General features: G+C 46.2%; 1 protein-coding gene and 1 long non-coding RNA gene across 6 annotated transcripts in view; one reads left to right on the top strand and one right to left on the bottom strand.

Moving 5' to 3' along the window:
- CTBP1 (C-terminal binding protein 1) overlaps window positions 1-11,385 on the bottom strand; it is a 55,936-nt gene extending 44,551 nt beyond the window's left edge. For 3 of the 5 annotated variants that reach the window (XM_081191786.1, XM_081191788.1, XM_081191787.1), the window contains exon 1: window positions 11,205-11,380. Coding sequence is in view for 2 of the 5 variants with exons in the window: in XM_081191784.1 (XP_081047910.1) it covers window positions 11,205-11,244 (40 nt within the window). In the remaining 3 variants the exon portion in view is untranslated. Of the gene's footprint in view, window positions 1-11,204 lie in introns of all 5 variants that reach the window. The other 2 variants (XM_081191784.1, XM_081191785.1) reach the window with 2 other exon arrangements.
- The window catches only part of LOC308585845, a 196,680-nt gene that overhangs the window by 58,120 nt on the left and 124,400 nt on the right, over window positions 1-14,160 (top strand). The window lies entirely within an intron of this gene.

Raw genomic sequence — 14,160 nt, 5'->3', positions numbered from 1 at the left:
CTTCTGCGCATGCGCGGCCGCCGAAACCCGGAAGTAACCCGTTCCAGTACCTCTGGGTTTCGGCGGTCCACAACCCGAAAAAACACAACCTGAAGCGTCTGTAACCCAAGGTATGGCTGTATTATTATTATTCCATCCATAAATAATAATGATAATTTATAGGCCACCCATCTGACTGGGTTGTCCCAGGGACTCTGGGCAGCTTTCAACAAATTATAAAACCACAGTAAAACATCACACATTAAAAGCTTCCTGATACAGGGCTGCCTTCAGATGACTTCTGAAAGTCAGCTAGCTAGTTATTTATTTTTGACATCTTTGACATCTCACCAGAGGGCATTCCACAGGGTGGGTGCCACTACCGAGAAGGCCCTCTGCCTGGTTCTCTGTAACTTCACTTCTCACAATGAGGGAACCGGCAGAAGGCCCTCAGAGCTGGACCTCAGTGTCCGGGCTGAACAAGGGGGTGGAATACAGGACCGATGCAACAGGCGTAAATTCCTCCTTAATGCTCCAATTTAACTTAACAACCATGGAGACATTATGCAGGAAATTAGTGCCTCCCTCACGTCAGGTTGTGTATCCGCAGCAGTAACCAGAGGAGAAATGACCACTGGGAGGAGCGCAGAAGCAAGAAAAGCCATAGTCCACCTGCACCAGCACAGTCTTCATCTGCCCCACTGCAACAAAGAAGGTCTCCCCTGTGTTGGCCCCACAGTCACAGCAGGCCCTGCAACTCTCAATCCCTGAAGGCACTCCCCCTCCATTGTATCTTGAGACAGATGGATACCAACCATCTGTTGGAAAGAAACTGTTCCTGTCTTAACATCCCATTGCAGTTCATTTTAAGTACAGTGGTACCTCAGGTTAAGTACTTAATTTGTTCCGGAGGTCCGTTCTTAACCTGAAACTGTTCTTAACCTGAAGCACTACTTTAGCTAATGGGGCCTCCTGCTGCCACCGCACCGCCAGAGCACGATTTCTGTTCTCATCCTGAAGCAAAGTTCTTAACCGAGGTACTATTTCTGGGTTAGCGGAGTCTGTAACCTGAAGCATATGTAACCTGAAGCGTCTGTAACCCAAGGTACCACTGTACTAAGTAGAGTGTGAAGTTGACTAGACCAGTGATGGCCAAAGTTGGCCCTCCAGCTGTTTTGGGACTACAACTCCCATAGGACCAGTGGTCTAGGATGATGGGAACTGTAGTCCCAAAACAGCTGGAGGGCCAACTTTGGCCATTACCAGACTAGACCATATACAAGCTTTTGATCTAGTCAATCTCACTCTCAGGGGATGCTTAGAACAAGGAAAATGTTCCTGGATGGAATAGCCTTGCAGAAATGGAGATGAAGACTTGGCAGAAAAGTGTTATACTATCGGAATGAATGAATGAATGAAGGCATGTGTGGATATATAGCCAAGTTCTCATCTTTCCACTTTCACAGGAGAGATGTTTTCCTTTGTTTACGAAGAAAACAGTTTAAAAAAAAAAGTTTCATCTTGGTCAAAACAGACAAACAGCAGAAAAGTTAAGCTACTGGAAACTAATACATGATCCTTTGAAAATGCTGAGGTGAATCTAATCCCATTGTGAATGTTTCAGAAACTTTACAGTGCACTGGAGAATCAAGAAGATTATCTACTTCACTCCCAAACAGCCCTCGTCCTGAATTAGTTATTTCCTACACAAACAGTACAATGAACCCATTATCGTTAAGCTTTCCCCTCTGGAATTCTCAAATGTTCTTTTCCCTAAGCAGGTGGATCTAAAATACATTGGGCTGCATTCAACTAACTTTCTTGGTTTTAAAGCCCTAAAAACCAAATCGCGCAGATAAAACTACCACCATCAGAAAGCAGCAGCAATCGTCAACTCCAGATCTAGTGACCAGCTGGCATCACCTCCATCTGTACCAGTCTGAACATTCCTCCAGGTGCAGAAATGCATAAAAACACACATAAAATTTATACCAGCAAATCCAATTATTTATCTCATTTTATGAACAGGAAAGGCAATGATATGAGAAGAGATGTGCAGCAGCAAACATTGAAGTTATTTGCAAAGTAGATTAAATGAATGAAGGGAACTGGTAATGATGGCACACATGTACAACATTAAGCCAAAGATAACACATTTAATCTCTGTTAATTTAATTATTATATTTTTGATTTCAGAATAATCTGGAGACAGGCTTTTTATCAGTGCCAAACCATGTTGCTTTGGCTATGGCGGGCATAGGCAACCTAAGGCCCATGGGCCGGAAGCAGCCCATGGGGGTCGTTTAACCGGCTCGGTCGGCTCCTGTGTGCCACGCTAAACCGGTGCAGAGCACAGCAAGAACCACCTTCCATGATGCTGACCGGCTTCCCATTGGCTGCAGGAAGCTCCTCCAGCCAATGGGAAGCTGCGCAAGCCTCCTCCGCGCCGGAAGGAGTGATGGAAATGGCTATTGTGTGAGGAGCTCCCTGCTTGCTTATCAGCGATGGGCAATGCATTCCCATTAGCTATCACAGCCCACCTAATAATGTCCCCAGCTTCCTTTACTTGCGCCCTCCCCAAATATTGGACTACAACTCCCATCTGCCCCAGGGACAAAGACAGGCGTTGTCAGGCTCCTCCAGGTGAGCTGCTTATTCAACAGTCATCCTGATTTGCTTACACCAAAGCTTAAGCAGATATTAGATTGCATTTGTTTCCCTTTGCTTGTGGGGAGGCTATAAGCCTTCCTATTAATCCTTCGCTCGTCCCACACTTTCCAATGCATTTCTTGGTCACTTTCCTTACAGCAGACAGCTCATTTTATAAAAGATGGGTTTCTTGCACCAGAAAGACAGTGTACTTCAATCCACTTCAATTGCGCCGGCTGAAATTTCCCTAGATGCACGTAAAACTGGAGGTGCCTGAAGCCCAACAACATCTGAACACGTTCCTCACACCTGCCTTAGACTGACCTCTCATTCCACTTCCACAGGGCATGTGTTGTTAAATATTCTGTGTCCACACACACCCAACTTCCCAGTCGCTGCTTGGATACATTTCCTCCAGCGAATTTAGTTTCCCACAGGAGGCACACACGCACACACACTGGCCCACCATGACGTCTGCAGGATCGCGAACCGGCCCATGCCCAAAAAACGTTGCCAACCCCTGGGCTAAGGTTACAGTCCTGGCAAAACGTCTATATGACAAAGCAGGAAACCTGCCTCGTTTGGGAACTCAGTGCAAAAACTGCTATCAGAATTCATGCAGGCCAACATATTGTATTCTTCAATCCAAGGCAGCTGCTCTATGAGCACATAGGACAGATGCAGTACTGTTGCCTTCTCTCTGTGCCAGCTGCTGCACTGGATATGGACCAGCAGCAACACTGCTGCAGATTGCTCTCAATCAGCTGCTCGAAAAATGAGTCACAGCACATTGTACTGCAAGCTGATGCTGCCGTAGGCACCATTTTCCCCCACAGACAGAGGCCAATCTGGATAGAGAAAATACTTATTCTTGCGGCAGGTTTATCCCAGCACTGTGCCCCCGAAATCTGGCATTCCCCATGTATCCTTCCATCTTAAGAGAGAGGAGACTAATGATGTATAACAAAAGGCTGCTATGCAGATAGGTTTCTTTTTCTCGGACATAACCTTCCTCTCTCTCCTTGGCTAAAATACTGATGAAAAGAATATGGCACTGCGCACATGCTACCTGGAAATCTGTTGAGGTTCAATGCCGGTGAATAATAATAATAATAATAATAATAATAATAATAATAATAATAATAATAATTTATTTGCTGGGTTTTCCCAGCCACTCTGGGCGGCTTCCACAAAGACCAAAAATACACTAATATGTCATACATTAAAAACTTCCCTGAACAGGGCTGCCTTAAGATGTCTTCTGAATGTCAGGTAGTTGTTTATCTCTTTGACATCTGATGGGAGGGCGTTCCACAGGGCGGGCGCCACTACCGAGAAGGTCGTCTGCCTGGTTCCCTGTAGCTTTGCTTCTCGCAATGAGGGAACTGCCAGAAGGCCCTCGGGCGCTGGACCTCAGCATCCCGGCAGAATGATGGGGGTGGAGATGCTCCTTCAGGTATACTGGGCCGAGGCCGTTTAGGGCTTTAAAGGTCAACACCAACACTTTGAATTGTGCTCGGAAACGTACTGGGAGCCAATGTAGGTCTTTCAAGACCAGTGTTATGTGGTCTCGGCGGCCGCCCCCAGCCACCAATCTAGCTGCCGCATTCTGGATTAGTTGTAGTTTCCGGGTCACCTTCAAAGGTAGCCCCAAGTAGAGCGCATTGCAGTAGTCCAAGCGAGAGATAACTAGAGCATGCACCACTCTGGTGAGACAGCCCATGGGCAGGTAGGGTCTCAGCCTGCATACCAGGTGGAGCTGGTAGACAGCTGCCCTGGATACAGAATTGACCTGCGCCTCCATGGACAGCTGCGAGTCCAAAATGACTCCCAGGCTGCGCACCTGGTCCTTCAGGGGCACAGTTACCCAATTCAGGACCAGGGAGTCCTCCACACCAGCCCGCCCCCCAAAAACAGTACTCCTGTCTTGTCAGGATTCAACCTCAATCCATTAGATGCCATCCATCCTCCAACCACCTCCAGGCACTCACACAGGACCTTCAACACCTTCACTGGTTCTGATTTGAAAGAGAGGTAGAGCTGGGTATCATCTGCATATTGATGGGACACCCATATTGGGTGAACTCTGAATAGAGAGCAAAACATGTTGCATGGGTCAGGGAATGAATGAAGCAGCATTTGAGGTTGCATGCATTACCAATGGCCACGCCACCCGCAGAAATCAGGTGCTGAAATTACTGCCAGGCTGTGAATTCATCTCTGTCCTATCAGATGGCAGTACATACGCATATCCCAGTTGGGAATCCAAGCACTGCGATACAGTGGTACCTCTGGTTACGAACGCTTCGGGTTACAAACGCTTCAGGTTACGAGGTCCGCTAACCCGGAAGTAGCTGCTCCTGGTTGCGAACTTTGCCCCAGGATGCGAAAGGAAATTGTGCGCCGGAGGCATGCACATAGCAGGAGACCGATTAGCTAAAGTCCTCAGGATAAGAACAGTTTCAGCTTAAGAACGGACCTCCGGAACGAATTAAGTTCGTAACCAGAGGTACCACTGTACTAGCCATAATTGTTGAAGGACGCTGCATTTTTTTTACAGGACCCAGAGTGCTACTTCAGACATGGTCAAGGTTAGTAATAATAATTTATTATTTATACCCCACCCATCTGGCTGGGTTTCCCCAGCCACTCTGGGCGGCTTCCAACCGAATATAAAAACAATACAGTGTCAGACATTAAAAACTTCTCTAAACAGGGCCGCCTTCAGTTGTCTTTTAAAAGTAAAATAGTTGTTTATTGCCTTGACATCTGGTGGGAGGGCGTTCCACAGGGCAGGCGCCACTACCAAGAAGGCCCTCTGCCTCGTTCCCTGTAACCTCACTTCCAGAAGCGAGGGAACCACCAGAAGGCCCTCGGTGCTGGACCTCAGTGTCTGCGCTGAATGATGGGGGTGGAGAGGCTCCTTCAGGTATAGGGGACCGAAGCCGTTTAGGGCTTTAAAGGTCAGCACCAACACTTTGAATTGTGTTCAGATACGGACTGGGAGCCAATGTAGATTGGACCAGTGTTATATGGTCTCGGCGGTCACTCCCAGTCACCAGCCTAGCTGCCGCATTCTGGATTAATTGCAGTTTCCCAGTCACCTTCAAAGGTAGCCCCACGTAGAGCGCATTGCAGTAGTCAAAGCGGACTACTTGGTTTGTGCTGTGCCAAGTGGAATGGCAGGCCTCTCCCAACCCCACGTCACATCGCATGCCATGAACGTAGGGGGAAACCCTGCTGGAGCCAAAAGATCTATCCAGCCCACCTTCCTCTTTCCCACGGTGGCCCAACCAGATGCGTTCAGGAACCTGAAGAAGGGCAAAAGTCCTGTCCGACTGTTGTACTTCAGCAACTGAACTGCACACTGCAGCTGAGCTTGCCCAGTTCCCACTTAAAAGTTATCTAAGCTAATTGACATCACCATATCCTATAGCAAATATTTCCAGAATTTGGAAATATTGGAAAAAGTTGTTCCTTTTTTATGAAACTGCAGTCAATCAATGTGTTTTGATGACCCCAGGTTCTGGTATGATCTGCCAATTTCTTCCCAACCATGCATAACTGTATAGACCTCTATCATGCCCCCTTCCCTTTTATTTTAAATACCATTTTTTAAATTAATACTTATCCAAAGATATACAAAAGTTCATATCCAATACAAAGTATCTTTTTTATAATATGCCAGGGTAAAAGAAATGCTTTTAAAATCTAGATCCGGGCCTTCGATTCATTTTCCTAAACATTTTAAAAACAAGATTATGACTCCACAGTAAAACACATATTCAAAAGTTGGTTTTCATCCTCCACTCCAATGAATATCCTTGTTGTTACATATTTTTACGTGGCTGTTTATTTATATATATTTTAAAATTGTATATATGGATGTTTTATGATGGCTTGTATGTAATGCCTAATAAAGGTTTGGCGAAGTAAGTACAGTGGTACCTCGGGTTACATACGCTTCAGGTTACATTCCCTTCAGGTTACAGACTCCACTAACCCAGCAATAGTGCTTCAGGTTAAGAACTTTGCTTCAGGATGAGAACAGAAATCGGGCTCTGGCAGCGCGGCAGCAGCAGGAGGCCTCATTAGCTAAAGTGGTGCTTCAGGTTAAGAACAGTTTCAGGTTAAGTACGGGCCTCCAGAACGAAATAAGTACTTAACCCGAGGTACCACTGTAAGGTATTCATCCACTTCCTCCATCCCAAAACAGGAGCAGGAATGGGAATAATTCTTAGTACTTTTATTATGTTAACATTTTAAAGGCATTTTCCCCATAAGGCTTATGAGGATTTATCAGAGACTCATTTTTCATGTTCAGCTGGAAGCCGTCCCAAATGCAAATGGCCTTGTTCTGCAATCTAGAATCAACTGACTACAGTTATTGTTCCAACTTTGGATTTTCATGTTCTCCTCCTGCTCTAGACTCCGCTGCATCCTCCATGTGTAATGCTTTACTACGTTTTCATTAAACAAAGATTGGCCGGGCGCAGGAGGTTTTAAGAAGCTCTGGGTTTTGACTGCAGTGCTCCTTCCGTTGCCAACTACTGCAGGATTTTACAATCTTGAAATGCTGCAAGCCCAGAGGCCAAGTGCATCAGCACATCAGTGTTCTGGACCGTGAAATAAAAGCCCAAACGTTATCACCCTTGACTTACAAGTCCCTGGTGCGCAACTGACCACCAGCACAAAAATGCAGTTTTAAAAATGGACCATTATTAATTATCTGTCCCGAATCAAGCTATTCAGCACCTGCTGCTGATTTTTGGAGCTCTCTAACTGCAGCCACAGCTGGAAGTGCCTGGAAAAAAACAGAGGAGCAGAAAATGATCCATGAGTTCTGTGGAAATGTAGTGTCCACTAGGGATTTCTAATGCAGATTTATCCAGAAATTCCATAGGAACTGTAAGCTTTCAAAATAATCATTGCCTCTTGGAAGTTGTACAGTTCACCTTGCCCCTTGGGAAACACGTTTGTTGTTGTTGGGAATTTACAATTCAGCTGGGTTGGCCAGCTCTTTTGAAAACTACCTACTGAAAATCCAAATTTCAATCAGAAGTCTGTTTTACATAGATTTTCATGGTAGTCCACTATGGATCTACCGACCTTGACTTGGGACTATATTGTTCTAGGTCTTGCTAGAAAAAACATTCACGCCCTCCATAAATGGCTTTCAAAACTCAAATGACCAAGTAAATCTTTGCACAGTAATTCTTCGGCTGAGTAAAGATTCTGAAGTATTTTCCAGAAGCCTTTTCAACACAACTGTGGTTCCATACAACTGAGAGGGTGTTCTGCTCCTAAACCCATTGCCCCACATGACTGCACATTGCAAAGAATATTGGTAATGACGGAAAAGCTCTCTTTTGAGCAACTTGTCTGCCATTGCCAATTTAGAACCCTTGATAAGCTTCTAAGGAGCAGAGTCTGAAAACCACCAGTGTCCTACTTATTAAGTGGTCAAATAATTCGTTTTCTGCGTTAGGACAAGAGCATGCATTTAAAGTAGGAATGGTAATCTTGCAAATGCAATTTTAGTTAATATATTTGATGCAAGAGCTACTCTACTCCCAATCTGGTTTGCTTTAGAAATTCTACCCGCCTTTCCAGATCCATGGTTATGCTAGAGAGTTTCAAAACCCTGCACAATGTCTAGAATCATTAAATCAAGGCAGTGAAAGTCATCCTTAGGATTGATTCAGTCTCGGGGGTGGGGTGCATCCAACTTCAGCTAATTCAGCAACTAAAAAGGATGTGGGTTATCTTCTGATCAGTGGTAAAGGTGTGAAACCAATTCTAACGATGTTCAACAATTTCTTTCGGCTATAATAGTTAGATATGCCAGTTTAATTCTAGAGGCAGACTGCATCAAGCTTGGTTGTGTAAAAGGGTGGCTGAACATAACTTGCAGAAATCAAGATTGTCATGCTCTGCACATCATCAAAATACTTGACTATTTGGAAGAACTGGCCTTAGATGTGGGCCTGTTCTAAAAAGTAATAATAGCAGAGTCACCCTTCTTAGAATGCTTTTCGTTGCATTGATTTAGATTTCCTTTATTATACCAAACTATATTTCTTTCCCTTTCTGCATTTGTTTCCTTCTCCTTTTTTAGCGCTACCTTATACAAGATGCTTTGTCATCCTTTAATATCTCGATCATTCTTGACAACTTTATCTGCTAATACAATCCTGGATAAAGCAATGAGTTGTTCTAGCATTCATATTTTATGTTTCCAGGCCATTTTACTATAGGGAATAGGGGATTTCCCTTTGTAATTTAATGCACCAATTAAAATATGAAACTATTAACTTGTTCTTGTAAGTTACAAAATAAATGGGAACGCTGAGTATTTAGGTAACAACTACCCAATAAATAGTAACATATATGGAATCCTTTCCTAAGGTATTTTGGGGGCAAACTGCTTATACATAAATGAAGACAGATTTTCTTCTTGTGAATGTGACAAATTGATTGCAACACGAAAACCATTAGGAGTTTATCCATGGCATCTGCATATTAATAATTTTAATCCTAGACACCATATTCCATATAAAAATGAGCAATCGTGACATATCTCCTTAAAAAAGATCAGAATCTGCATTTCAAGTGTAATTTAAAAATAACAATAATCTTGGAGCAAGAATTTCTAAGAAGCAGCTTGATACTGTTGTGTTATGCATTTATTCCTCTGCCATATGTAATTTTTTTTTTAAAAAAGCAGTTCTTGAAACTTGCTTTTAAAATGAAGCTGTATATAACTGCAAAAGCATCAGATCACATGCCTCTGTGGAGATACTGGCTATGTTTAATCAATAATAACCCAACCTAATATAACAACCATCTACATTTTATAAAATAAAACAAGTGCTAGGGCAGAGTCTGAATTTTAAATCACTGCATGAAGATCACTTTCTCTATTAGAACATAAATAAACAAAAGCACATTATTTGATATAGGAAGCTGCTAATGTGCAAAAAGGTAGTAGATAAATCTGTCCAGTTTATCTAATAAATAACAAAGCTTGTTAACACACAAAAAGTATAAAATACATATTGATCAGAATATTTTATAGAGAGCAGTATTTTTAAAGCAGCTATGCTGACTGTGTTGCTAATATTAGCCTTTTGCACTGTTAGCGGTGTAACAGTGCAGATACAGTACACCACTTAATCAGATTAGAATTAGACAAGCTCTCTCGTGTCAGCTGGAGGAGTTCCTCAACTGTTATTTACTGAACAGCCTGAAAGTATGCCATGCTAGGAAATCCTTCCAAACTGCTGTGAATTATTTGTTTAAATCAGCGTGGTTCTTTCTGTTCCTTCGCTGTGCGAATGGGCTGAACTCGATAATATCACGGAAAACAGGCCCTGTTGAGTATAAGGTGCATGAATCATATCATAAGCGATGGTGCAGCCGAGTCGCTCAGCTTCAATACCGCCATCACCAAATTTCATGCGCTTCACTGCAAAAAACAGAAGGGGAACGGTGGCACGCAACAACAAACCCCTCCACCCGATTCATCATGCTTCATTTTTAAAAACTAACTAAACTGGGATTTGCTTGCAGTTTCTCCATCTGGGCAGGAAAGCGAATGTCTTTCTGGCAAGCGTGAAAAGTATCTCCCAAAACCATAGTATTTTCAAAGCACGGTTCCTGCCTTGTTCCCTAACCAAAGGGGCAGCGCCAGCCCCACACTGCTTTTTACAGCATGCCATCTATTACAAAGAGTTACGAGTCGGGGGGGGGATGGTACCCCTTTCCATTCTTCCATCCATGTGGTGTCAACATCTCATCTTTGCTGCAGGGTTAGGAGCAGCGGAGCATCCCAGCAGAGACGGAGGCCAGCCCAGCCAGCGGGGCTTTGGGGGCGCAGGCTGCCATCGCGGCCCTTTCAAGCCAGCGCTGTCCACAACAAACAGCGGAGCAGAAGCCCGCCGGCTGCACGCGGGTTCACGCATACACACGCACACGCGGGGCCACCCGCCCACTCCAGAAGGCCACCACAGGCCTTGAACCACCCTTTCCCGTCCGTGAGACCGTAATAACAGGGACACGGCGTCCCCGCTCAACTTCCTTCCTTCCTTCCTCCTCTCCGCCGCGCCAGGCAACCTCTGCGCGCGCGGAGAAGGAGCCTGGCCGGGCAAGGCGGCGGGTGGGCCTTGTTCTCCCTCTCCAGCCGCGGCTCCGACCCCCTCGCCCGCCCTGGGGGAAGCCAGGGCCGCCCGCCCCTCCTGACCGCCTTCCCCTCTTACCGCGCAGACCAGATCCGCGCGCGCGCGCGCTGGAGCCTCTCCAAGTCCCCCCTTCGGCCCCCTTTTGCGCGCCGGCGCGCGCCCGACGGAGAGGCGCAGGGGGGCCTGGCTCGCGCCTCCGAAAGGCGCCCCGAGACGCACAATGCCGCGCAGCACAAAGCCCGGCGGGCGGCGGGCGCGCGCGCGCGGCGGCGAGGGGGGGGGAAGGGAAGGGAGCCTCGCCGGCCTCTCCAAGCGCCCGCCGGCCGCGCCACGACCCAGGCAGGCCGGGCAAGGCAGGGCAAAGGCAAGGCAGGGCCTGGCCGGGCGGGTCCTTACCGAGCGGCAAGCCCTTGTTGAGGAGGTGGGAGCTGCCCATTGAACCGCGCTGTCAGGGGCACGGCTCCTCCAGCGGCGGCGGCGGCGTCTGGGGCGCAGTGCGGCGCATATGGCGGCGCCGTCGCTCTCCCCGCTCGCCAAGCGGCCCAGACGCTTCGCCAAGAACGGAGGCCGGGAGGAGGAGGAGGAGGCGGCGGCGCGGGAGGAGCTCCAGGCAGGCAGGCGTTGGTCTTCTGGTTCCTGCCTCGCCAAAGTCCCCGGAAAGCACAAGGGGCGGGAGGGAGCGCGGGAAGGCGGGAGCGCGCAGGGAAGCGCGCGGCGGGGAGGCGCTCTTCGAACCCAAGCATCCCGTTTGCAAGCGCAAGAGGCTCGCCGCGAGTGCAGTCACACATATACTTCTCCTACCAGGGCAGTGCAGCATCTTAAAAAGCAGAGACATCACCTTGCCAACAAAGGTCGTATAGTTAAAGCCATGGTTTTCCCAGTAGTGATGTATGGAAGTGAGAGCTGGACCATAAAGAAGGCTGATCGCCGAAGAATTGTTGCTTTTGAATTATGGTGCTGGAGGAGACTCTTGAGAGTCCCATGGACTGCAAGAAGATCAAACGCGTCCATTCTGAAGGAAATCAGCCCTGAGTGCTCACTGGAAGGACAGATCCTGAAGCTGAGGCTCCTGTACTTTGGCCACCTCATGAGAAGAGAAGACTCCCTGGAGAAGACCCTGATGTTGGGAAAGATGGAGGGCACAAGGAGAAGGGGGCAACAGAGGACGAGATGGTTGGATAGTGTTCTTGAAGCTACCAGCATGAGTTTGACCAAATTGTGGGAGGCAGTGGAAGACAGGAGTGCCTGGCGTGCTCTGTTCCAGGGGGTCACAAAGAATCAGACATGACTAAACGGCTAAACAACAACACCAGGGCAGTTAGTTACCTTCCCACAAGGGCCGACATTGATGCCAAAATCCAGCTTTCTCCCAATTGAAGCGCAGGGTGAGAACCAGGATATTCACAGCAGGGAAACCGAAACGCTTGTTTACAAAGCTATTGTACTACTGGCCTTGCTGTGTGCTTGTGAAACGTAGACCACTTATGAATGCCATCTCCAACTCCTCAAAGATTCCATCAGCAGTGTCTCCGAAAAATTTTACATATCACTTGGGAAGACAGGCAAACTAACTAAGAAGCAAAGATCACCAGTGTGGAAGCAATGATTCTTCAACATCAACTTTGTTGGACTGGTCATGTTGTGTGGATGCCTGATGATCGTCTTCCAAAGCAGCTACTCTATTCCGAACTTTAAAATGGAAAGCATAATCCCTGGGAAATCTTTTTTAAAATGTAGTATAATCACCAACAACTGGGAAACGTTGGCCTGTGAGCGCTCCAGGTGGAGAACAGCCTGTACCAAAGGTGTCATGGACTTTGAAGACACTCGAACTCAGGATGCAAGGGAGAAATGTGCTAAGAGGAAGGCATGCTTGGCAAATCCACACCATGATCAACTCCCACCCGGAAACCTCTGTCCCCACTTTGGAAGGACGTGTGGATCCAGAATTGGTCTCCAGAGTCACTTAGGGACTCACTGTTAAGACCATGTTCATGGATACAATCTTACTCGGTTACGAGTGATCGCCAAAGGAGGAGGAGGTCACTTGCAGGGTGGGCAAGTCTTTCCTACCCCTGATAATTTTCAGAATTAATTGGAATTGGCAGACAAGTCCTGCATATTAGGGAACAGGGAATATTGCCGCTGTACGACCTCCTTTACTTTCAGCAGGACTTGAGTCAACAGCCAAGTTAGTGCCCTTGAATAATCACACATATACACACACAGTCCCCCACTGTAAATTGTAGTTGGCAGAATTGGCAAGTGGGTGCATCTGACACTGCAACTGCCGAGTGGACAAATCAACTTGTTGCATTTCCCCCTAAAAACAGGGCATACTTGGGCCTTTCTCTGCCTACTCCTCTGTGTTTTTTTCTCCTAGCCCTTGAAATCAGTGCAATTGTGTGAATGCACCAAATACAAAAAGCCAAATACAGTGGTACCTCAGGTTAAGTACTTAATTCGTTCCGGAGGTCCGTTCTTAACCTGAAACTGTTCTTAACCTGAAGCGCCACTTTAGCTAATGAGGCCTCCTGCTGCTGCCGCGCTGCCAAAGCACGATTTCTGTTCTTATCCTGAAGCAAAGTTCTTAACCTGAAGCACTATTTCAGGGTTAGCGGAGTGTGTAACCTGAAGCGCATGTAACCTGAAGCGTATGTAACCCGAGGTACCACTGTACTGGACAATGCCACAAAGTTGGCATCTGGTAACAGAAATTTCTAAAAGAGAAGCAAACTCCTTTCCACATTCGTAAGGAACCACTTATTGGTCATTTATGGAGAAGAGATAAATTTTAGAAATATAAAAAGTGATTTGGCGGGGAGGGGGTACAAGGTCTACACATAAAAATGTATCAGTCTTACCAGCTCCAAATTAAAAAGGTGGAAGGAGAGCCCTTTGCTCAAACCACCCTACTAGATTTTAATTATATTTTCTGCTAAAAGCGCAGTCATTTCTTTTCATTTATTATTATTATTATTATTATTATTATTATTAAGGCAACTACAGTGTTCTAAGTTAGAGATTGCTTTTGTTCTAGGACAACTAGTAAGAGGACTACAAGACAACTCTAATCAGGAGACCTTATGTGTTCCCTAGAGCATCAGTTATGTATGTAAAAAGTACATAAATATATATATATTGAAAAAGCAAAACTGCCTCCAATTAGATTGTATGGGCTTTATGAGAAAGGCTGAGGAGGTGGATGTCAAACAAAATATTCAGTTCAGCTCCGCTGCCTGGCTGGGTCAGCTGACGCATAATGCAGTACACACTATACTATAGAAGAATACAATTAACTCTCAGAATGGCTGTGCACTTCAAGGCCTAATAATTTACCTGACTGGAGATG

Source organism: Podarcis bocagei (genome assembly GCF_964188305.1).
Source record: "Podarcis bocagei genome assembly, chromosome: 4".
Classification (NCBI taxonomy): Eukaryota; Metazoa; Chordata; class Lepidosauria; order Squamata; family Lacertidae; genus Podarcis; species Podarcis bocagei.
This window is presented reverse-complemented; position numbering and strand designations above follow the sequence as displayed.